This window comes from Eschrichtius robustus, chromosome 8, assembly GCF_028021215.1.
Source record: "Eschrichtius robustus isolate mEscRob2 chromosome 8, mEscRob2.pri, whole genome shotgun sequence".
Classification (NCBI taxonomy): domain Eukaryota; kingdom Metazoa; phylum Chordata; class Mammalia; order Artiodactyla; family Eschrichtiidae; genus Eschrichtius; species Eschrichtius robustus.
Window position 1 is genome coordinate 18,270,071 of NC_090831.1, and position 24,739 is coordinate 18,294,809.

At 36.7% G+C, this 24,739-nt stretch overlaps 1 protein-coding gene across 1 annotated transcript; it reads left to right on the plus strand.

Moving 5' to 3' along the window:
• SYPL1 (synaptophysin like 1) lies at nucleotides 1–24,023 on the plus strand. The gene is made up of 5 exons (XM_068550393.1): nucleotides 1–205; nucleotides 15,575–15,699; nucleotides 17,018–17,225; nucleotides 21,995–22,183; nucleotides 23,780–24,023. The coding sequence occupies exons 1-5, from the start codon at nucleotides 137–139 to the stop codon at nucleotides 23,912–23,914; spliced, it is 726 nt and encodes a 241-aa protein (XP_068406494.1). The 5' UTR covers nucleotides 1–136; the 3' UTR covers nucleotides 23,915–24,023.
• Nucleotides 24,024–24,739: the final 716 nt, after the last annotated feature.

The window sequence follows — 24,739 nt, forward strand, 5'->3', positions numbered from 1 at the left end:
GCCCCGCGGCCTCCCAGGCCCGCCTCCCGGAGCCCGCCCCGCTTGCCCTTTCTCGCGGCCGGGCAGCTCTGTCTTGTTGGTCCTCCTTCTCCTCCGCCCCGCCGTCCTGACTCTCTTTCCCTCCTTCCCTCAGAGGATGTCCTCCTTCCAGCTCAACCTCAACCCGCTCAAGGAGCCGCTCGGCTTCATCAAGGTCCTCGAGTGGGTGAGTGCAGCCCGCGCCCCCCGGGCGGGGAGTCGTGCCGCCGCTCCCGCTCCGGTTCCGGCCCGGCCGGCGCCCTCGGCGGGGAGGCTGGGGGCTCTGGGAGCCGGGGCGCGGCTCGCTCCGCGCGGGGGAGCGAAGCCGCCGTCGTCCCCGAGACGGGACCGGACGGGACTGGAAGCGCGAGGAGGGGACGGGAGGACGCGGCCTGGGCCCGCGCGGGGCGGGGACGCCGCGGTCGGCGTCAAATCACGAGTCCCTCGGCTGCCTCCGTCCCACGCGGAGCCGCCCTCCCACACCGAAGCTCACCTCTGGGTGTCCCTCGGGGAGTGGTGGTTCAAATTTCTCTTTGGCTTCACTGCTTCCCGCAAGGGAAGAGAAAACTTCCTCTTGCGGTCTAACCGAAACCTGGCGGGCCGGAGTAGCACCCCGGCCGGCGCTGCCTCTGCGCCTCCGGTAGAGCCCGTGCATTTCTGCCCCGTGCGGACTGGAGGCCGCGCTCCGTCGAAAGCTGGTGTGCCTTCCCCAAGTGATCTGACGAGTTCTCGGGTCTTAATTTGCTTTTAAGATTGGCCCCAAGTTAAAAATGGATAAAAATAAACTGTGGGTCAGGGAAGCGGGCGGGGGTAGGCGGAGTAGGGGAGAAGGTCTAAGCAAAATGCGTTGTTAGTCCGGTCGACTGAAACACAAGTTAGGAATCGCCATCCAGTTTGTTTTAGGTATTTCCCAGCAACATCCTGCAGTCAGCTCTTAGTCCTTCCCTGGGAACACTCTCAGTCATTAGCATCAAAGCAGATTTATTACTTCGACCTTGGTGATGATCAGTCACTTTGGAGGAGTTGGTGAATACACCAGGCACTGCACAGTGCCTTCGGAGTTCGTGGCCTAGGACATATTCCAGTGGTGGTTTTCAGGCCCGTATTTATAGGCAGCTGGCATCTGTCCAGCGTGCAGGCAAGTTGCTTGTTTAGCCAGCAGCATTTACATCCGTTAACTCTTCAACCCTGTATGTTAGTGATAAAGTGGTGAAGAGTAAGAACTTAGGATTTTCTGTTTTAAATAACCTGCCGAGGATGTTTTTTAAAGTAACACAGAAACTCAGATTCTCTAATGGGTGCTCAATCTGATTTCCTTCCCGCACCCAAGGGTTCCTACTTTTCCCCCAAAGTTTTACTTGGTGTTTTCTGAAAGCTGAAATAGTGCTAATTTCACACAAATGTTTACTTTAAAGACACCTAAACGTATATATTTAGGGTTCTGTTAAGACTAAATCCAGATTAAATATAAAGAAGATTCTTATTTGAGTATATAAAAATGTTAAATTGCAGGGGGAAAAACACATTTAACTGAGCTAATCAAATATCAGGTTTAAGAAAAAGTCTTATTATACCTAGTAGTTTAATATCATTGAGGATTATAATTAAATTTATAATTAACTTAAAATATCACTTAAATAAATGAAGAGGCAGTTGTTTATATTTATGCTTATATTATTATTCGTCAATTTTTTAAAATGTAGACTTAATTTTTTTCTTAATATTTTCCTTAATATTTTAAAACAGTGATAAGTTTATTAGTGATCATAGGTCTGACATATTTTGAAAAATGTCCTTTTTAAGCTTAAGGAAACACTACTTTCAGTTTGAACAACTTACTATTACACAAGAGAATCGTATGAAAAGAGTATTCGTTCATGGTGTAGAGAATATTTATTCAACAAATATTATATTATATACAGGTGCTGAGCTAAGCACTAGCACTAGACCATGTGAATAAAACATGGTCTTTTCCTCATGACCTAATAAGAAAGACATGAAAACAAATATGAATATGCCATATGGCCAATACTATAATAAAGGTATAGGCAAAGTGTAGTAAGTGAAAGGAAGGAGAAATCGATTGCTTGGAGGTGCTAGAGAGAATTTCATAGATGGAAGAACACTTGAAGGATGAGTACTTGTTCACTTGGGGAATGGTTGGGGAGTGGCTTTCCAGGCAAAGAGAATCTTAACGCTCGGTGGTGTGAGAAGTTGAAGCAGCATAACCCTATTTGCGAATTTAAAAGTAATTGGGGTTGACTGGAACGTATACCGGGAGGGAGGGTGTGGTTTGAGATGATTCTGAAAGGTTTCAAAGGGCTTGCAGAATAGTTTGGAGGTTTATCCTATGGGCCAGTGGTTCTTAATCCTTTGGGTTAACCTTTGATAATCTGGGCCCTTTCCTTAAGAAAATGCATATGTGCAGGTACAGAATTTTGGGTGGTTCATCGTACAGCTTCCATCTAAGCCCAGAATTCCTACCATGTAGGGTGGATTCACTCATTCAAGAGTAAATAAACACGTGAATAATATAATTAGATTTGCCTTTTAGAAATTTTTATTTTGTCAGCAGTGTGCGGGATGAATTGGAGAGAAAAGGCCATAATTGAAGAAAGGGAAATCTGTTGTTTGAAACATAATGAAGGCCTAAAACTAATTGCAGTGGGACTAGAAAAGAGAGGTTTAGAAATTAGAATATATTTGTAGGGTGAAGAAAAGGGAGGGCTGTAAGATGACTGCCATATTTCTGACTCGGATTAGTAGTGGCACATCTATCTAAGACAGATCACTAAGGAGAAGCAGCAGATTTTTGGTGGAAGGTCAGTAAGGTTTTGAATGATTGAGTTTGTGGTCTCTTTAGAGCATATAAGTGGAGGTATCCTGTAGGCAGTTAGGTACATGGATCTAGAGTTTAAAAGACAAGTATGGGCTGGAGATTCAGCAGGTATTTGGCAGCAAAGGAAAAAAGGTATTGTTAGGAAGATGGAGAGAAATAACATTGTAGCATCACTATTAGAGATATTTCAAGAAAAGAGTACTCAGCAATATTAGGTGCAATAGGTTAAGAAAAATAATTACTAAAATGCATCCCTTGATTTTGGTAATCAAGAGGCTTTAGTAAGAGCAGTTTCGGTAAAATCAGAAACCAGATGGTAGTAGGCTGAATGGATGTATGGTGAAAGAGAAGACAGTGAGAGTAGACCACTGTTTGACTGTGAAGATGGGAGAGATTGGGTGGTAACCTGTTTTAAAGATGGGAATGATTGAATGTGTGTGTGCGCTGTAGAGAAGAGACTTGTGAATAGAAGGTTTAAAACAGAGGCAGAGAGGCATAAGACAAGGTTCTAGAGGAGAAAGGCCCATAGTAGGAATTTTTAAATGTGTTTTGAATGAATTGTTCAAGTTTCATAAGGTGTTGATTGAGATGTATGTGTTACCTCTAAAAATAGTCAATAAATACGTTTACAAACAAATTTAAAATCTAGATAAAGGCTGCTTACTATCCATATAACTACAAGAATAATTCCCTAAATCAGCTTACCTTTAGCAATTTTCTAGAAGATGTTAGACTAAGATATAACCTGATAATATGTAACTTTCAAGGGGTCACAAATATGAAGGCCTCATAGACATGAAGGCAAGTACCCAATAAATATTTATTGACAGAATAAAAATACAGTCACCAAAGCAGAAGCATTTCTATTTTGCTTCTAAACTGTAGCCACCATGCTTTTATATATATATATATATATATATAAATCTACTTTAATCTACTTCTGGCCCTTAGTTACAGTGCCTGGCAGTGACATTGCCTTAGCTCTGTTTGTGTAGTAAGTACTCAGTAAAGGTTGAATTTTTGTTGTACTTATATGGGAATAGCAATACTTCACAGGGCTGTTGGAATGACTGAGTTATAAATATGTGAATGATGAGAATGTATTTGAACAGTTCTTAGTAGGTTCTTCAGAACTGAAATGCTGTGTTTCTAGGAAGACTAGATCCAGACAGTGGATACAATTTGAGCCTTTATGACTAACATATCTTCCGGTCCTTCAAGATCCCTAAGGTCTCGTTTACATATGTTAAACTTTAGAAATGGTATATTGTAGACTTTTCATTTGTTTGCGTGTTTTCCTGCTTTTAGCAGCCTGTCAAGGTAACAAGATAAAATTTAGGTGAGATTAGATGCCCCATCTGTAGGGGTTGAACATGGAAGTAAAAGGCAAGGGTTAATGTTATCAAAGCAGCTTTTTCAATTATTTAATATTTTTCTAGTAAATTTTAATTTGGATCTTACTTTGTAGTCAGTTATCACTAGTATTTAGATTAAAGTTTTTCATTAAAATGATTTTATCTCCTTTTAATATTGAACACTGTGTTTTGGACTTTCTTGCTACTTAGGGTGAACACTGGTCAAATGTTTAGCTCTAAATAAATCTAAGTAATATGCTTTCCTAATTCTACACACACAAAATTGTGGAAGGGATACTGTTTGGGAGTATATAAAGGAATTATAGACTAATTAGGTTGAATTTTAGAATTATGAATATTTTTGTACTGGCCAAGTTTACTCTCAGTGTTAACAGGAGATATTTATTGAGTTCAGTATATGTTCTAGGGCTTTACCTGTATTTTCTCATTTAATTTTCTGACAACCTATGAGGGTTGTTATCTCTATATTGCATGTTACCGTTGTCATCTCCATGTTACTGAGGCTTAGAGAAATTAAGTAATGTACTCAGATCCCATGGTTGTGACTACTACATCCTGGACTCAAACAGTCTGTTCTTAGTCTTTTCAGTAACTTACCTTTGTGTTTCTGATTGGTCTTTTAATGAATTAATGAAAAGATTACCCAAAATTTCAGGCTTAAGAAAGAAAAACATAAGGTACCTGAAGTAATTTTTTTCTTGTTACATGCATGTTTATAACAGGATCTTAGGAGGAGTTAAAAACAAGTAGGGTTTTCTTGATTCATTTATCAAGTTTGAATTTTTTTTCTGATTTTATACTTATAATTAATGAGCAAATTCAAAAGAACATTTAAAAATATTACTTTGGGGTAAATTATTATCCAGGAAAATTAGTATGAAAAACGATGAGAAGAAAACCCATAACTGTTTGAGCATTACATATATCAATTTGTTTAAAAAGCAAGCTTTCAGAAATATGTACTAGTTTATCTAAAATACTCTAAAAGTTTAGTCATCCCAAGTAGATTATAGGATTTTTACAAACAGGGACCATGTTTTATTCTAATTTTGTGGTTATAATATAGCACAGAGGAGCAGCCTAGAAAATACAAATGATATTACGGAGTATAGGGGATGAGGCATACTCAGAATGATGTTTGTTTCATCCATTTGCTTAATACTTAAATTTTTAGGCTATCAGTCTATGGCACAGACTACCTTTTAAGAAACTTACCTTTCTCTTAACCTTGCCATTTGTGTTCACTTTTCTCCCCTATTGTAGAAAGGGAAAAAAGGATTTCAAATGGCATTTTGTGCCTACTAGGACTCTATATACATGTAAAACTTGTAATAGACTTACTGACTTACCACTATGCCTTTGCTGTCTGTTTCTTCTACCTGGAATCCTCTTAGTGTTTGCCTTGAACCCTCTCATGGGATATACTAGATGTTTTTTTCATAGACTATATATATATATATGTTGTCAGTGGTTTTAGAATGTACATATATACACATACACACTCACTTCACACATACAAATAGCAATCTCTGATAAAACATTAAAGGGAAAATGCTTTAATACAGTGGTTCTCAAACACTTTGGTCTGAGAACCCCTTTATACTCCTAAATATTGAGTGCCTCAAAGAGCTTTTGTTTATGGGGTTGTATCGATTGATACTTACCATGTTAGAAATTTAAGCTGAGACATTTTAAAAATATTTTTTTTAAATAACAATAATTAATCACTTGAAAGTTTGATTACATTAATGGCAACAAATGCTGCTGGTTTTCCTTGAAGTGAAAGGCTCATCTTTTTCAAGAAAAAGATCTGACAAATATGCAAGTCCGAATACCTATATTTTGTTTATTACTTATTTTTTCAAGTAAACATAGTATTTAACGAAAAAAGTGACTAGTTCAGCAAACAACTCAGTTGTTTAAATGCTTTCCCTGCAGACAACCATTGTATTTAAGTATGCCATAAAAGTGGGGTTTTTTGTTCGTTTGTTTGCTTTGAAGTATGGATGATTTACAATGTTGTGTTAGTTTCTGGTGTACAGCAAAGTGATTCAGTTATACATACATATATATGTATACTTTTTCATATTCTTTTCCATTATGGTTTATTACAGGATATTATAGTTCCCTGTGCTATACAGTAGGACCTTGTTGTTTATCTATTTTATATATAAAAGTGTGTATCTGCTAATCCCAAACTCCTATACCCCACCCCCCTATTTTCCCCTTTGGTAACCATAAGTTTGTTTTATATGTCTGTGAGTCTTTTTTTTTGTTTTGTGAATAAGTTCATTTGTATCATATTTCAGATTCCACATATAAGTGATATCTTATGATATTTATCTTTCTCTTTCGGACTTCATTTAATATGATCATCTCTAGATCCATCCATGTTGCTGCAGATTGCATTATTTCATTCTTTTTTATGGCTGAGTAGTATTCCGTTGTATTTATATACCACATCTTCTTTATCCATTCATCTGTTGATGGACATTCAGGTTGATTCCATGTCTTGGCTATTGTAAATGGTGCTGCTATGAACATTCGGGTACACGTATCTTTTCAAATTAGTTTTCTCCGATATATGCCCAGGAGTGGATTTGCTAGATCATATGGCAACTCTATTTTTAGTTTTTGAAGGAACCTCCATACTGTTTTCCATAGTGGCTGCACCAGTCTACATTCCCACAACAATGTAGGAGGGTTCCCTTTTCTCCACGCCCTCCCCAGCATTTATTATTTGTAGACTTTTTGATGACTGCTGTTCTGACTGGTGTGAGGTGATACGTCATTGTCCTTTTGATTTGAGGTTCCCTGATAATTAGCGTGAGCGTCTTGTCATGTGCCTATCAGCCATCTGTATGTCTTCTTTGGAGAAGTGTCTATTTAGGTCTTCGGCCCATTTTTTGATTGGGTTGTTTGTTGTTTTGTTGTATGAGCTGTTTGTATATTTTGGAAATTAAGCCCTTGTCGGTTGCATCGTTTGCAAATATTTTCTCCCAGTCTGTAGGTTGTCTTTTCAGTAATAAAAGTATTTGCACATCCTACTTCATCACGCAGAAAATTAAGAAGACTCAAGTGTCAGGATTTAATAAAAGTAACAATTTTTCTGCTTCATCAAAGACATTCTTAAGTAAAACTGGCTTTTTTTCTTTAACTGCAAATGCATGGCAGTGAAATAATAGTTTGATGCTTTTGCTGATCTTACTAAAGCCCAGCAGTTTTACCCACCAATGCTTTTGTGCAAATCAGCGCAAATGTCAACGTAGTGTAAAAAGCAAATAATGTTGTAATAATATTGTAAAAATATTTTTGACCTCATGGACTCCTTGAAAGAGTCTTGGGTATTCCTTGGGGTCCACAGACCACACATTGAGAATTGCTTTTCTAATACAGGATAAACATCATTGGGGACCAGCAATGGAATGGAAATATGGGTGGGAGAAGGACTGTTCCTGGATCTGGGAAATAAATCTGAGAAAAAGCTTCAACCTATTGTTTGGCTTTATAATTTCCATGGAGTGGAGTACTTAAAGAAGTGGAGAGAGAGAGAAATAGCCCCCTAACAAAAGACCTGAATCAACCTACCTGCTTAAGGTCTGGATTTGTGTTAACTGGAATATTCTCCTATGTTGGTAGTTTGCGGTCCCATCATAAGATAAGGTATTTGTGGAGTAGGGCAGGGGTCCCCAACCCCAGCCGGAGGTGAGCGGTGGGTGGGCGAGCGAAGCTTCATCTTCCACTCCCCGTGGCTTGCATTGCCGCCTGAACCATCATCCCCCACACACACACACCCCACCCCCGTTCCGGGGAAAAATTGTCTGCCACGAAACCGGTCCCTGGTGCCAAAAAGGTTGGGGACCGCTGGAGTAGGGGATTAAGAAGGCCTGGTAGAAATGACCAAAAAACTACTGGGCAGGGAGATGACTTATAAAACCACTAGACCAGGATGGGAAAGGGGGAAATAACATACTCTCAAGTTGAGCTTACGTCAAATATCCTAAAATACATGAAGAAAACTAATGTTTGCTTAAAAGCTCAAATTATATCAGTGGCAACAAATACTATCAGTTTTCCGTGAAGTGACAGACTCACTTCAAGACAGCCATCCAGATCAACAATCGGAATATTGATTCGCTCCAAAAGACATAAAAATAATAGAACTGTCTGAAACGATTTTAAAATAAGTATATTTAGGTTCCTCAGAGATTTCTTGTTCCATACTCAGGTTAACAATTGTTTAAGAATAAAGGTGACATAAAGTTGTTTTCAACAGTAATAATTGAGCTAGCAAAAAATCTTCTAGCTATTTATTTCAGCAGGAACTCAAGTTTACTTCTCATGATCCAAATTCTTAAGGGTTTGGAACTGTACTAGAAGGCTATTTAGAACTTTCTATGATTGTACTTTCCAAGCAGAGGGAAATAATAGAAGAGTGAAATTGAAGAACTTTGAAACTGACTTCACTGCTTAGTGCACAGTGGGAATAAACTGAAATATTAACATCAATGACAAAATGTTTTTAAAATGAATATCTTTGGTAAATGCTTCAGACTTTGATTTAGAAAAATCAATACCTTGGCTCAAGGCATTCTAATCTGACTGATTGTAAAGGCAAACATGCTATGATAGTTCATTTAAGTACTGAATGATCATTTGATTTAGTAAGACAGCATGCATTTAATTTGGCACATAAACCCTCATATACAATATACCTTTCGATCTATTAATATTTCTGAAGATTTCAATTATATCATTTTCCTGAACAGATTAATCATGAAATTAAATAGCAGTGAGGACCCTGCAACTAGAAACATGTGAAAGATACCCATAAATTAGATGAGTACCAGTGTTCCCCAGTAGAACCCTGTGAGCTGAGCAGGGTCTGGGAATAGGAAGTAGGACTGGGACTCTGGCTGACTCTGTCACTGTAAGATTCTATACACAAAGCCCTAGTATGCATCTATAACTTAGATGCATGTTTTACTATGTCATTATCTTAAGGCATATTATATACACTCAGGGTAAATTTCATTCATATTTCAAATTTTAAAAAATCCTTATTTCAGATATTTGTCTAATAATTTCTTTTTCTTTTCTTTTTCTTTCTTTTTCTTTTTCTTTTTCTTTTTTTGCCAACTTCTGATCTGATTAAGTAGAATCTGTTTTTACCTTGTAATGTGGCTCATGAATGCAGCTCATATAGAGTATTAATGCTTCTGTTTTCTCTTTTGGACATGAGGTTTTGTATTATCACTCAGTAGTTTCTGTGAAGACATTTTTAAGCCACCAGTCCATTTTGTGAAGGTTAGTTTGGTTAAAAGTAGATAATTTATTCCATAAAGACACTTAGCCAGGCACACTCACATTATTACATGAACTCTAAAAGTGGAAGAATAAGTGAAGGTATCACTGTCTGTCCTTCCCTGTTACGGGACTTCCTTACCTTCAGAATACCCAACATACTGCCCCGACATCTGACTCTCTGACATACAGACCCAGCATGGGTTTCAGCAGTATATTAATTTTAATAAAGCTTTATTTCCTTGTTTAAGTCTAAAAGTAGATATAAATAGACATATTTTCTTCTTGTACACCAGTTAGATGAGTACTCCAGTCTATTTTAGAGAGTAGTATTCTAGAGGACCAGATATTAGATATAGAGTATAGATATTCTAGGTATCTAAATTAGTGAGGCATCTGTCGTGTCACTAATGTGGGTCCATTGGGCAGAGAGATAAGTAGAACTTGAGGCTGTCATAATGAATATGGAACCTTTTGACCTGAATAGAAGCTTGCTGTCATCCTGTCCCTGGATTCTTACTAGTTACTCTACAGGTGGAATTTCATATCAGCAGTTTCAGTCATTCTTTATGGGATAGAGAGAGAAGGGGGAATTAGTTTCGTAAGTGGCAAGGAAATATAAATCAGCATACTAGAACGCCTCATTTTAGACTAGAAGTACGAACTGAAGTGCTGATAGGAACCCCTCATAAAGTAAATGAGTGAAACAAGTGTTTGGGAGAAAAAAGAATAGTAGAAGTTCATTGATTACTGGTAACTAACACGCATCCTGAGGGTTGTAGAGACAATAGAGAGTGACAGCAATCTGGAAAGCACATACCCTGTCTTAGGCGTCATCTGTCACTCATTTCCATGTGATTGTTGCCTTATGGGGATATAGGTCTGATACTGGCATATCTTTATCCACACCCACACAGGAAATCCAAATTTTTATGTGCAGCATGCTGATACAAAAATATTGACAACAAATTCACATTTTTCATGAACACTGGGAAAACCACAAATCTATCTTCCGGCCAGGTTTCACCCATGGGCTGCCACTATATAACTTCTCATCGAAATCAGTACTAGTGCAATATAGGGAGAGGTGAGATGGTTGGATAGTTTACCCTCAGATTGTTTGTACTTCATTTAGTAAAAAGTGTGTACCTTATCCCTTTTTTCCCATAAGATAAAGACCAAAATGGCAAACATGACATTTATTTATCCTCATAACAAAAAGACAAGCTTGAAATAATGAGTATGTAAGACTTGAAATATGGTTTTATTTGTACATTTTTGGAAATTGATTTTTTTTTCCTTTAATTAAGCAGTTATTTAGTGAGCACTTGGTGTATGTCAGGCCTGCTAGGTAGGCACTGAAAATCCTGAATAAAAGCAAATGCAAAGACATGACAGTCTGCCAAGGGAGAGATAAAGGCAGTAGTCTTAAAAGCAATAAGCTGTGGTACAGTATGCCATTTATATACTAATTTTTGTATTAAATGGGAAACTAGTTTTTATCATTTTTGCTTTTGGGTTTTTGTTTTGTTTTTTTAATAAGGCAAGATACACAAGAAAAATGCCTATAATAGAAGTAGTGAACTCAAGTCTATCTATTCAGCCCAGGAGACAGAATAGTACCACCACAAGGAACTGGGCAGGGCCTTAAAGGATGAGCTTGTTGGAGAACCAGGGTGGGGGCAGAGGTGGGGAATCCTGGCAGGATAAACACACATATCCAAGACATAAATCCTTGGTGTGTTTCAGGAACAGTAAGTACAGTATATAGTGCAGTGTGACAGAGTTGTACAGGACCTGGCAGGGAGTATAGCTTATAAATCTAGAAGGATAAAGTTGAGGCTACCTGAGCTCTGCCTCTTATGTCAAATTAAGAAGTTTGGGCCTAAAAAAAATTTTTTTTTCCCTTAAATTTAGATCTGGAAAGCCATTGAGGAAATCTCTTCAAATGGGGGTGACATGACCAGATTTTTATTTCATATCAGTGTGACATCACTCTAAACAGCTCTGTCCGATAGAAACACAGTGCAAACTACAGATGGCAGCCATACAGTAACTTTAAGCATCTTACTGGCCACACTAAAAGAGTGAAAAGAAACAGGCGAAATTAATATTAATAATACATTTTACTTAACCCAATATATCCAAAATATTATTGTTTCAACAAGTAGTATAAACAATTATTGATGAGATATTTTACATTCTTTTTTTCATACTAAATCTTCATAAACCATGGTATATTTTACACTTACAGCCATCTCATTTCAGACTAGCCATTTTTAAAGTGCTCAGTAGCCACATGTGGCTTATGGCACCTTACTGGACACTGCAGCTCTAAAGCCCACAGTAAAAGATGAATGGTTTTGGGAATGAGTTTAAAAGTGAAAGGAGGAGTCTGCTGGGTTAGTCCCAGGGAAAAATGGTGAGGGCCTGAACAAAGACAGTGGCAGGAGTGATGTAGATAAGTGAACAGAGCTTTTAAAAGAATGGCATTATACCCTGTGTAACCTTTTTTTTTTTTTAATATAAATTTATTTATTTTTGGCTGCATTGGATCTTCGTTGCTGCACGCGGGCTTTCTCTAGTTGCAGCGAGGAGGGGCTACTCTTTCGTTGCGGTGCACAGGCTTCTCATTGCGTGGCTTCTCTTGTTGTGGAGCTCGGGCTCTAGGCACGCGGGCTTCAGTAGTTGTGGCTCGCGGGCTCAGTAGTTGTGGCTCGTGAGCTCTAGAGTGCAGGCTCAGTAGTTGTGGCGCACGGACTTAGTTGCTCCACGGCATGTGGAATCTCCCCGGACCAGGGCTCGAACCCGTGTCGCCTGCATTGGCAGGCGGATTCTTAACCACTGCGCCACCAGGGAATACCCCCGTGTAGTCTTAGGCAACTTTTTTTTTTCCCCACTCAGCGTTAGGTTTCTACAATTCATCCTTGTTGAAGTAGGTAGCTGTAGTTTGTACATTTTCATTGTTATGTAACTTCCCATTGTAAGTACTGTATATCAATATATTTTATCTACTTTCCTGTTGCTTCCCCTCCCCATATTTTGATATTATAAACAATGTTACTGTGAACATTCTTGTGCACATCATGTAGTATGCATGAGCAAGAGTCTCTCTTAGGTCTGTATACATAGATACTAATCGTTTGTGACATTATTGCAAATACTTTCTCCTAGTTTATAGCTTGTTTTACATTCAGAAGCTGACTTTTGATTTTTAAAAAAACCCTCTTTTTCTGTAGTTGAATTTAATAATCTGTATGGTTAGCTTTTTTTTTTCTTAAGAAATTCTTCCCTTCTCTGTGATCACAGGTTTTCTTTTATATTGTCTTCATAATTTTTAGACTCACTTTTTACATTTAAGACTTTAGCCCACCTGGACCGTCCTTCCTTGTGTTAGTTATCTATTTCAAATAACAAATTACCCCAAGCTTAGCACTTAAAACTATAGACAGTTTATTATCTCACAGTTTCTGTGGGTCAGGAATCTGGGAGTGGCTTAGCTGAGTTGTTGCAGCTCAGGGTCTCCCAGGAGGTTGGCTTGGGTTGCAGTCATCTCAGGCCCCCCTCTAGTTCACTAATATGACTGTTGGCAAGCCTCAGACAGTATACTTTCAAGGTCCCTCACATGGTTGATGGTAGTCCTCGGTTCCTTACCACACGAGTCTGTAAGTTGCCTGAGTATCCTCCCAACATGGCAGCTGGCTTCCCCCAGAGCAGGTGATTCAAGGGAGTGAGAAATGAAGACAGAAGCTGTAGTCTCTATTACCTTACCTCAGAAAGGACATCCCAGTCCTTCTACCATATTCTGTTCACTAGAAGCAAGTCACTGTGTCCTATCCACATTTGAGGGGGGGAAAATTAATCTCCACCTCTTGAGGGGAGGAGTATCAAGGAGTTTGTGGTCACATCTTTAAAACCACCATTCTCTTTTCCTTAGTGCCCTGCAATGCCAGCTCTATTAGATATAATTTGTCTATACACACAAATCTATTTCTGGCCTCTTTATTCCATTGATTCAATTTGTGTATCCTGTTTCTTTTTTCTAATTCTAAACGTGGCTATATACCCAAGACTCATTTCCTGGCCTTCTGTTTTCACTCTGTGTATTCATGCACATTTATGCTAAGAGGGTATCTATTCTTCTTTCTTTATTTTTTAACTCTTTTAACGGAAGATTCCAAACTATGTGCGGACATTATACCAAACTCTTCATATCTATAACCAGATTCCTTTTCATATATCTCTTCTTCATGGAAAAAAAATTTCGTGGATGGTTATGATCCTGATTATGGCCTGATTCAAGGTCCTGGATTAATCCATGGGAGGCATTATGTCAGTGTTCAACAGTATAGGCTTTGATACCAGACCTGTACTGAATTTTATCTATTTGCTGGATGTCTGTGACCTTGAGCAAAACAAAGTTCCTGCCCTCTTTGAGTTTACATCCTAGAGAAAAGTGGGCAAACAAATAATGAAGTACTGTCAGGCACTGGTAATTACAATGGAGGAAAAACAGAGCAGTACAAATAAAGAGAATAGATAGTGTGGGGTGGGAGGGGCGCTGTTATTTAACGTAGTGAGGTTAGGGGAAGGCCTGGCCTCTCTGATAAGGTCACATTGGAACAGGGAGCTGTGAAGTAGGAAGTTAGCCATGTATTCCAGGCAGAGGGAATAGTTCAGTGCAAAGGTTCTGAAGGAGTTTATCCCATGTCTTTAAGGAATAGCAGGGAGACCATTTGTGTAAAGAGATTTGGCAAGGGAAAAAGTAGCAATGTGAGATGAGAAATGTTAAAGGAGGAAAGGATCTTCTAGACCATTATATGAACATTGATTTTATTTGGAGAGAACTCAGAAGCCATTGGAGAGTTTTGAGCAGACAATAAAGTTTTCTGCCTTATATTTTTAAAAGATGACGCTGGCTGATGTGTTGACAATAGACTGAAGCAGGGGCAGGGACAGAAGTAGGAGCATCAGTTTCGAAGGCTGTTACCATATAATTCAGGCAAGAGATAATAGTGGTTTTGATCAGGATGTTGTGATGGTGGTGGTAAAAAGTGATCAAATTCCAAATATATTTTATAAATAGAGCCATCAGCATTTGCTGGAGGATTGAGCTCTTGGTCACTACACTGTATCTGGGTTTTTTGTTTGTTTTGTTTTGTAGAAAATTCGTAAGATACAAATAGAAAAAGGAATTATCTTTTGTCTTCTGTTCAGAGGTGACCACTTAAAATTTTGATGCATAGACTTTTTAGTTTTTGTTGTGTGTGTATGCATAGATGTAGACTCATGCACAACGCATTGCTTAAACAAACTTTATATGTATTGAACCATTTTCTTTATCATTAGATATTTCCCAACATTTTAATGACTGCATAATGTTCCCTTGTGGAAATGAATTACAGTATATTTGATTCCCTGTCAATATTTAGGATACTTTCAGTTTTTTTCCTGTTTGGTTAGCATTTGAGAAAACACCGTTACATTTCTTTAAGCATATTTATGATCAGGAAAACAAATTTGCAACTACTTTTTGAGACCTCGAAATACCTGCAAGTGAGGCCTTATAAGCTCATGAAATAAGATCTCTTCTTTGCTTGTAGTCTCTTGGCTTTTTAGTTACCCTTAGGTTCCAAATAAAATACCTCCAATTTACCCCCTTTTGATTTTGATACTAATAAATAAGACTTCCTCTGAATTTCCTACTAATATTTAGTGGGTACACTGTAATTTGAGCAAATGTATTTTTTTTTTTAACTTCTTTATTGGAGTATAATTGCTTTACAATGGTGTGTTAAAATGTATTGTTATATGGGCTGTTATACCAGTTTCTATATTATACTCAGGGGAAAATAAAATCACATTTGTTGAGAGTTGCAAATAAATTTTTAAATAATTTTCACAATCTTAATTTGTAAATAAGAATTCTAAGAATGTTAGCGAGCCAAGTTTTAATAATCACTATATTTAAAATTTTAATGACCTATGTTTGGGTACAGTAATGCTTCTTTTTCTTTTTTGGTCTCACTTTGTGTAGATTGCTTCTGTCTTTGCTTTTACCACCTGTGGAGGTTTTAAGGGCAAAACAGAAATTCAAGTGACTTGTCAAACTAAACCTTCTGACAATAAAACGATTACAGCTACTTTTGGTTATCCATTCAGGTGAGTTATTTGTTTGTTTTTATGGCTTAACAACTCTTTGACTCATTAAAATTTCCAACAACTTACTGATCTTGGGGGGGGTAGAAATTTTTTAATTGCATGCTCATTTGTAAGTAGTGATCATTGCTATTGAAAGTGTGGTGCGTGGGACCAGTACCTGTCTGCAGACTATTCTCCTGGACTGTGATGAAATAAATACAGAAAATGACAGTAAGCATTTAGAAACTTTCATATGATGTTGCCTTGACACTTTTATTCTATCATCCCACAGTGGATTGGAAATTTCAAAACAAAACAAGCCTGCTCTGTCACCTTAGTTTGAGAGGCCATGTTGTGGAAGCAAACACAACTTAAGAAAAATCCAAATTTCTCATGTATTTGCAATTACTAAATAATAATGTGCGTTATATAGCTTTAAGACATGTATTTATATAAAGTGAAGAGCTCCTTGTGTTTCTTTCACTAGCATAAAACTTTATTTTCTGAATATTTATTTTATGACTATTTTGTTTGTAAGTTCTGTTTGACCTCAGTATTCATTAAAAGGTTTATTGGGTGTGTCCTGTGTTTAAGTCAGGGTGTGAATCTTCTTCCACTTACTAATAACTACTTACTTGACCTCTCCAGGACTCAATTTTTCTGTTCAATAAATTTAAATCTTCTAAGGTTGCTTTGATGATTAAATAAAATCTTACATTAAAGATATGTCAGATAGCAAGTGCTTGGTAATCAGTCATTTCCTCTCCATCTCTCAATCCTTCTCTTATAAAATTCCAGTACAAGGAACGGTTACAGCCTCTTTGGTGATAAGTGCTTTTGTGATTTATGGATAGGGAAAATTAAAGACTTTGTGGAGTTAGCAGCTAATTAATGCAGAGTTAAAATGTGAATCATTACAACTGATTCTCCTGGTGCTAGTCCCACAGACTCTCCCTCCTAGAATGGAATATCATGTCTCAAATTGTAAACCATTTTGTAACAGTGCTCTTAATCTGCTAAGTTTTTATTACAGGAAGATAGTATCTGGGTGTGAAAGTGTTTAATTCAGTCTATATTCAGTCTATCATAAACCAGTTATGAGGTATAACTTATGATTTATGTACATTTCTTATGAAAATTTTAATTTACTTAAATATTTGAATTTTTCATTTTTTTAAAAGGAAAATGTTTTAATATATTTGGGGAGTATTTTTTTGAAATGTTATTTCAATATTCTGCCTAATACTTCTGTATTAGAAATACAGAAGATGTATTTCTGTCTCTGTTGGAAGAGTCCAAGTAATTCATAAATTTATTTGAGACTTTTTTTTTTTAATAGGTTGAATGAAGTATCATTTCAGCCACCTCAAGGTGTAAATGTGTGTGGTGTAGATTGGAAAAGTTATGTCCTTATTGGAGATTACTCTTCTTCTGCACAATTCTATGTTACTTTTGCAGTCTTTGTCTTCCTGTACTGCATTGCTGCTCTTCTGCTCTATGTTGGTTACATGAACCTGTATCGTGATAGTCGAAAACTTCCCATGGTTGTAAGTAATCACTTTCTTTTTATAAAAAAAAAAATTTATATAAGATATAAGTATACATTATATTTGAATTTAAATATGGATTTTCTTACACTGGAAAAAAAAGTTCTTGGCATAAACCAGTTTCATTGTGTTTTGACCTGTGTTTGCCAAGAGGTTGAGCTTGCTCTCCTTGTCATGTTTAACCCAATTCTTGTAGCCTGTTTGCAGCACTTTCTCTGTACTCTCTAGAGTACAGAGGTTTGTTTGTTTGTTTCTAACTCTGTTTTAACCTGGAAAGAACTCAAATATGTGATAGAGCATATTAGGTTGCAAGTAGCAGAGAAATTAAGTAGAAATTAATGCCTTTGATTCGAAGAATTGCTGACCATGCTAGTAGTCCCGTAACTGTGATCCTATTTCTTATCTTTTTTCTCTTTTCTCAAAGAGACCCCCTTTATGCCTTAATTCAACTTAATAGTCTATATCAGAAATCCACAAACTATGGGACACAAGTTAAATCTGACTCATTGTTTTTGGGTTTTTTTTCAAGTAAAGGTTTTTTGGAACAGAGCTATACCCAAATAATTTACAGATAGTCTATGACTGCTTTCATGGTGTAGTGTCAGAGTTAAGTCATTGTGACAGAGATCACAAATACTTACTGTCTGGCCCTTTTCAGGAAAAGTTTGCTGACTCCTGGTCTGTATTCTTAAATTCTTTAATTTACAATCTGACCCAGGTAATTCTATAAGAATTATAGAATTTGACATTAGTGGCATTTATGAGCTAATTTTGAATCTTTAACATGGCAACAAAGGATTTGGATTTGAAGTCCTGATACCTTTTTTGGCTTCAGGGTCTACTGAGCTAGATATAAAAATAATCTCTGAGACTTAGTTAGTAAAATTGCCCTGGATTATTGGTGGCAAATCCAGAGATAAGCTGTGGTTTTAAACTGGACCTCCACTACCAAAGAATAACTACAAAGTCAGTATTAGTGTTACTGACTTGAAGGGACAACAGAGGTGTTTTCGTGATACTGGTCATTTATATCCTGAGAAAACACTGACCACTGACATCTGCTTATTATTTGTGAAGTTACTTTAAAGGGTAGGCCAAATTATTAAATAACAGGTTTTATTTATTTACTTATTTTTAATTTTTGCTGCCTGGATCATAAGAATGCAGATGGTAAGTAAGGAATAAAACAATATTTTACCCTTCATATTTATTCCATTTCATATATCTGAGAAGAAATTCTCAAACCTGACGTTTTCATAAAATATTTCTTGGTTGTTAGGTGCCTTTCAAAAAGATAGACATCACCTTTTTTTTCTTTTAATTTATTTTATTTTATTTATTTTTGGCTGCATTGGGTCTTTGTTGCTGTGCGCGGGCTTTCTCTAGTTGCGAGCGGGGGCTACTCTTCGTTGCGGTGCGCGGGCTTCTCATTGCGGTGGCTTCTCTTGTTGTGGAGCACGGGCTTTAGGTGCGCGGGCTTCAGTAGTTGTGGCGCACGGGCTTAGTTGCTCTGCGGCATGTGGGATCTTCCTGGACCAGGGCTGAAACCCGTGTCCCCTACATTGGCAGGCGGATTCTCAACCACTGCGCCACCAGGTAAGCCCCGACATCAACGTTTTTAATTTGCAGTGCCTAATCAACAGAAATTATGTATCAGTAATCTATAACTTCTGTGAACTTTACAAGCCTTATTTAAAAAAAACTATGGTGATCATATAGTTATTATATTTTGTTAAAATTCTTTATAGTTTAAATTCCAAATGAAGACATTTCTTGCCAGTTTGTCATTATCCCAACAAATTTAAGTTAAATCTAGCAATGAGCCTTTTATTTCTTGTATTTTGTTTAGTAAGCTTTAAAAATATGACACTTTTTAAAAAATAAATTTATTTATTTATTTATTTATTTATTTATTTATTTATTTTGACTGCCTTGGGTCTTTCTTGCTGCACGTGGGCTTTTTCTAGTTGTGGCGAGCGGGGGCTACTCTTTGTTGCGGTGCGCGGGCTTCTCATTGCGGTGGCTTCTCTTGTTGCGGAGCATGGGCTCTAGGCGCGCGGGCTTCAGTAGTCGTGGCATGCAGGCTCAGTAGTTGTGACGCATGGGCTCTAGAGCACAGGCTCAGTAGTTGTGGCGCACGGGCTTCGTTGCTCTGCGGCTTGTGGGATCTTCCCGAACCAGTGCCCAAACGTGTGTCCCCTGCATTGGCAGGTGGATTCTTAACCCCTGTGCCATCAGGGAAGCCCTAAAAATATGATACTTTTTAAAGCAGCATTCAGGTCTATTTTTGTAGAGGGTTTTTCTGTCTAATAAAACTATAAAACTGATCTAGTTGTATCATTCAGAAAGTCAAAAGTAATTTTCCACCTCAGAGTGATCAATTAGTGGTCATATAGAGTAATAATCCAGAATTAGTTCCGTAAGTTGTTTTTTTGTTGGTTTAATGTATGGTGGATAGTTCTTATTTGTAAAAGTCCAGCCTCTAAATTAAATTTTGGATTCTACTTTTAATTTAACTGTATAAATGTAAAAAAAATGTTTTTGGGTGATACCTAAATTTTTAACTATAGCCAAATATGACATGGATTTTTTTTTCTAAGTACTATTTGTTAATGAGGGTATGCTCTTTTATCAATGTTCTCAATTCTCTGCTAATGTATTTCTAGGAGAATTTCAACTGTGACATTTTAAAATCAACTTTAGTTTTTAAGTAAATGTAGCACTTTTTTGTGGTAAGTAGGAGGAGCTTAAGGGTTCTAGCCATGTGGAGGATCAGAAATACCATAAAATGAAACTAAACAAAGATAGGGTATCCCAAATCATAAGATCTGTTATGAATCATATCCTAACTTATTGGTAGTACTAGGGCTGTCACAGGCAGGTTGTGCATTGCATAACTCCAGAACTAACTAGAGTCCTGAGTCACACAGACTGTCTTCAGAGGCCCACATTTCTCCCACTTCCCCTCACCCTAAGATTACTTCGTGCATCATTTTCAGAAAAGTACCTGCTTTTGAAATATAAGAATGTCATGCCTTAAGCCATCAACGACATGGACATAAAGAGCATAATCAGAAAAAAACAGTGTATTTTTAATTAGGAATTTGGAAGGAAGAAACCTAAAAATTAAGAGGATTTGACATCTGTTGGTGAAAACTATGAACTTTAGCCCAGAGAGAACTTGTTTAACATGTGATAACCTCATACTAATTATCAGTTCTTCAAAAGGCATTGTATTTCTAGCAAGTGCTTAGAAAATGTTTACCTGCAGCACAAAGTACAGCAGAGTACAGCAGCAAGAAGGGGAGTACTCCCACAGTGCAAAATATTTAAGCTATAAGGTCTCTATTCTTTTCTCTTTGATATACATTTTTTAAGAGGGCCAGTAGCAGTGGGGAGCTCAAATGCAAAATGCAAATACATTGTACCACCATGCTTGTAAAATTAGTCATTGTTTTGGTTCTCTAATTACAAGGCATTTATTCAGTGCCATCTTGACCCAGTGGACAAGCTATATATATCACAGTTTCTATATCTCATACATGACCACTGGTATTTATCCGACATAAATGACTAAAAGTTCGTTGGCAGAAGTAATTTAAAACTAACCAGATTTATTTAAAAAACAAAACAATTCTGTGATAAGCTCCAAAACCCATTTCTGAGCTTGGAGAGATTTTTGCTGCAGATATGTAAGAACTCATAGTCTTGAGCATATCTGAATGCTTAGAATACATAACATTAAAAGATACAAATTTTATATTGTTCCCACTTTGGTTGTTAATTTAAAGGAAGACCACATGAGGTGGAACTTACTCTTTACACTATCCAAATGCATACTTTAAAAAAATGTTACTTAGATCTTTGTAGTCTGTACTAGTTGACAGAATTCTAGTTCCCCAGCAGAATAGATTAAGGAAAATAAATTTTTTTCTTTCTTTATCTTATTAGTTCAGTAAAAGATTATCCAAAATATTAAAAACTTCGGTCCTATTCTTGGAATGTAATAAGTGGCAAAGACTTTCTTAGAAAACTGGTAGTGACAGGGTGTCTTGAGAGATTTTTTTTGTTGTCCCTTTCTTAATATAATGCTTATTCTTAAAATTTTGTGGTCATGAATTTAAAAAGAGACAAGTCATCCAGGATGTGTGCTTTTCACCATTTCATTATTAGAGGTAGATTTAACTAAAGTTAGAGGTTTTCCAGAACAGTATGAGGAAGCAGGTGAAGGGTAAGGGAATTGAGAGTATATGTAAGAGATTATAATGAAAGACCTCAGAGTATAAATTAAAGAGGGAAATGAAGATCAGATTGTAGGTCTCAGTGAGGTCAAAGGATTTTTGAGGTTGGGGTGCCAGAGGGAGTAAGCTAGAAAGAGAGAGGTGATATTGGAGAGGGGGTGATTAAAACAGAGATGATGGAGGTATACAGTTATTAGTGATAACGGGATCCAGTATATGATCCTGAGAGGGAGAGGCTTAGATAAGTTGTGGTGAGGGCTGTGTAAAACTTTGATTTCTCCATGTGAAAATCTGACTCCTCAGGAGATAACTAAGTCTTGTTTACTGTTGTATCTCAGGCACTGGGCTGGCAATAGTAAACAGCAATGTTTGCTGTGTTGACTGTGGCCTTTTTTATGAAGTATGTCATGAAGGCCATTTCTCAGTGCCATAGGGTTCATTGTGATCTCAATTCCTTCATCATGGATTTGAAATTTAGTATCTTTAAATTAACTGTTCATTATTAATTCATACTTATTTTTGCTTTAGGACTTTGTTGTTACTCTTGTTGCCACTTTTTTGTGGTTGGTGAGCACTTCGGCCTGGGCTAAAGCTCTTACAGATATTAAAACAGCTACCGGTCGCAATATTGTCCAGGAACTTCTGCCTTGTAAACAACTAGACGTGATATGTCATTTTGGCTCTGTGACTAGTATGGGATCCCTAAATGTGTCTGTGGTAAGTATACAGTGTTTATAAAATATGTTATTTCACTTACTAGAAAAACCTTATTAGTGATTTAAGAAAACAGTAGTTTTTAATAAATCTCTGGATGAATGTATTTTATTTTTACCAGCCTTATCAGAATCCTAGTTATCATATAGTCTTTACCTTTATAACAACAAAAAAAAGTTTGTAAAGAAAATTATTACTTGTAAACAGGTTTGAACAAGATCATGGTTGAGTCTTTCTTTTCATTAACATTGATTAGGCAAGACTTTGACCCAAAAGGCACTAATAATAGTCACTAACATTTACTAAGACTGTGTGCTAAGGTCATTACACTCATATCTTATTTAAGTTATCCAACAATTCTGAGAGGAATGTGGAAAGTGGTATTACTGTCTTCATTTTACACCTGGGAAAAAATGTAGCTCGTATATTAATTCACCCAAGGTGACGCAACTAGTAAGTTGGCAAAGCCAAGGTTTGAACCAGATCTGACTTTAAAGTAAGCCCCTTCTCTAATCTGATTTGCTCTGGGTGTATGAAAAAAATACTTTTAGAGTTCCGTAAAAAATCCTAAAATTTTGGTCTATTTAAATTTAAATATTATTTTGTCTGTTATTTTATCCAAATATAGATATATTATTAATATAACAAGGGTATTATTTTTAGGAAGGTCTCATGTCTTTTCAGGAAAATATTTTTCCAGTGGATAAAGTCAGTCCTGCCTTATAAAGCAATTTGACCAAACTTTTGTTTTATAACTTTGTAATCTAAAAGTCTTTTTTTTTTTTTTTTTTTGCATATATATTGACAGTGATCTGAGATGGACAGTTTCAGAAATGTTGTTTTTATATCCAAATATACAAAAAGATAGAAAGCAGTTGGCCTTCAGTAATATGATAGTGCTCAAGCTTTTTACCTCACTCTTACCTCATGAGTGACTATTATTCTTGTATTTATAAAAAACTGAAAATAGGGTATCTTCAGTTTGTTTATCTCTGAGACTTTCGTCTTGTCAGATTTATACCTAGGAAGGCTAATTTCTTTTAGGTTGACTAATGCAAGATGTGAAGTAAAGTTCTTCTGTGACTCCTTTTCTCTTCTGGCTGCAGCTGTGGAAGTAAGGGAGATGGTAGTAGGGGGATAAAGTAGGGAAATAGGAAAAGATGCACAAAGGATGTTTATAACCATTCAGATGGGAGAAAAGTAAAACCCCTCCCAAAGAAGGAACCATGGATTCCTGTTGTTCCTCTTCACCTGGAAGCACTGAAGTCTAAATATAAAGTAATAAAAGGAAGGTTTTAGTTACTTTTCTCAAATTTAATCCCATCTTGTAATAATGAGCATGCAAAAATAAGATATCTTTTAGTCATGATTTTATATGTTACAAATTTAGAGATTTCATTGGGAATAAGTCATTATGTATCCAAATCTGGCATTGAAATGCGAAGTCTTCCTTTTTTAATTCCACTTTATGTGTAGTTCAAACTTTAAATGAAATAATGGTATACGGCCTGTAGATATTAAATATTTTCAGGAAAACAAAGATAGTTATGAAATTTTAATTTTATACTAGATTTTCATGTTTATTTTTCTCTTTCTTAGATCTTTGGCTTTCTGAATATGATACTTTGGGGAGGAAATGCATGGTTTGTGTACAAGGAGACCAGCTTACACAGTCCCTCAAATACTTCTACTTCCCATAGCCAAGGAGGTATTCCTCCTCCAACTGGAATATAATTGAAGGGAGAAGTACACTGTTTGAAATAGATGTCTATACTATGACCTGTTGCCAACATCTTGAGAAGCATTTTTTGTTTCTAATAAAAGTAATGGCTTTTTCAAAAAATTGGTGGGTTTAAAATTTTGCTGCTTTTTTACATAAAGCTTGTGCCTTTCCTAGAAATTTAAGATGTAAATGTATTCTCACACGTGAATTTGAAAATTCTGGGGCCTATTATGAGATGATACACATTTTTAAATGAACAGTAATTTCTTCACTAAGTTGTTTGCCTTCCAAAGTGTTTACACCTTAAGCCTTAACATATATCTTCACTCAGAAAAGAGTTATATTGTTATATCATAATAGGAAGAAAATCTCTTGGAATATACACTACTGTAAGTTTGTACAGATCATATTCCTAAGACCTGTCTTTGTTTAAGAAAGTCTTGATTACATAAATCATACTTAGAAAAAACATTTAGTTCATGGTTTATATCTGAACATTTGTTTATATGTTATGAAAAATTTTTAATACAAAGGCTGCATGTATGTTTTATTTCTGTTTTTCTAAGTGACCTACAGTACTTGACAGGTGTTCTAAAATTGTTTTGGGAGTGGGGTTTAGAAATTTCTAATAGATGTATAGTTAATTTAGTAATTCTCTCGCCTGAGGTGTAAGCTTCCATTATGCTGGTTATTTAATAGATTGGCTATATAAGTAGAACATGGTTCACGGAGATATTTTGATATGTATGGGCATTACTCCTAATGATAATTTGTTTGCTGTCCTTTGTTGCTCATACTCCTTCAGTGCAGGCTGAGGCCTCGTCTCTTTGTAAGTA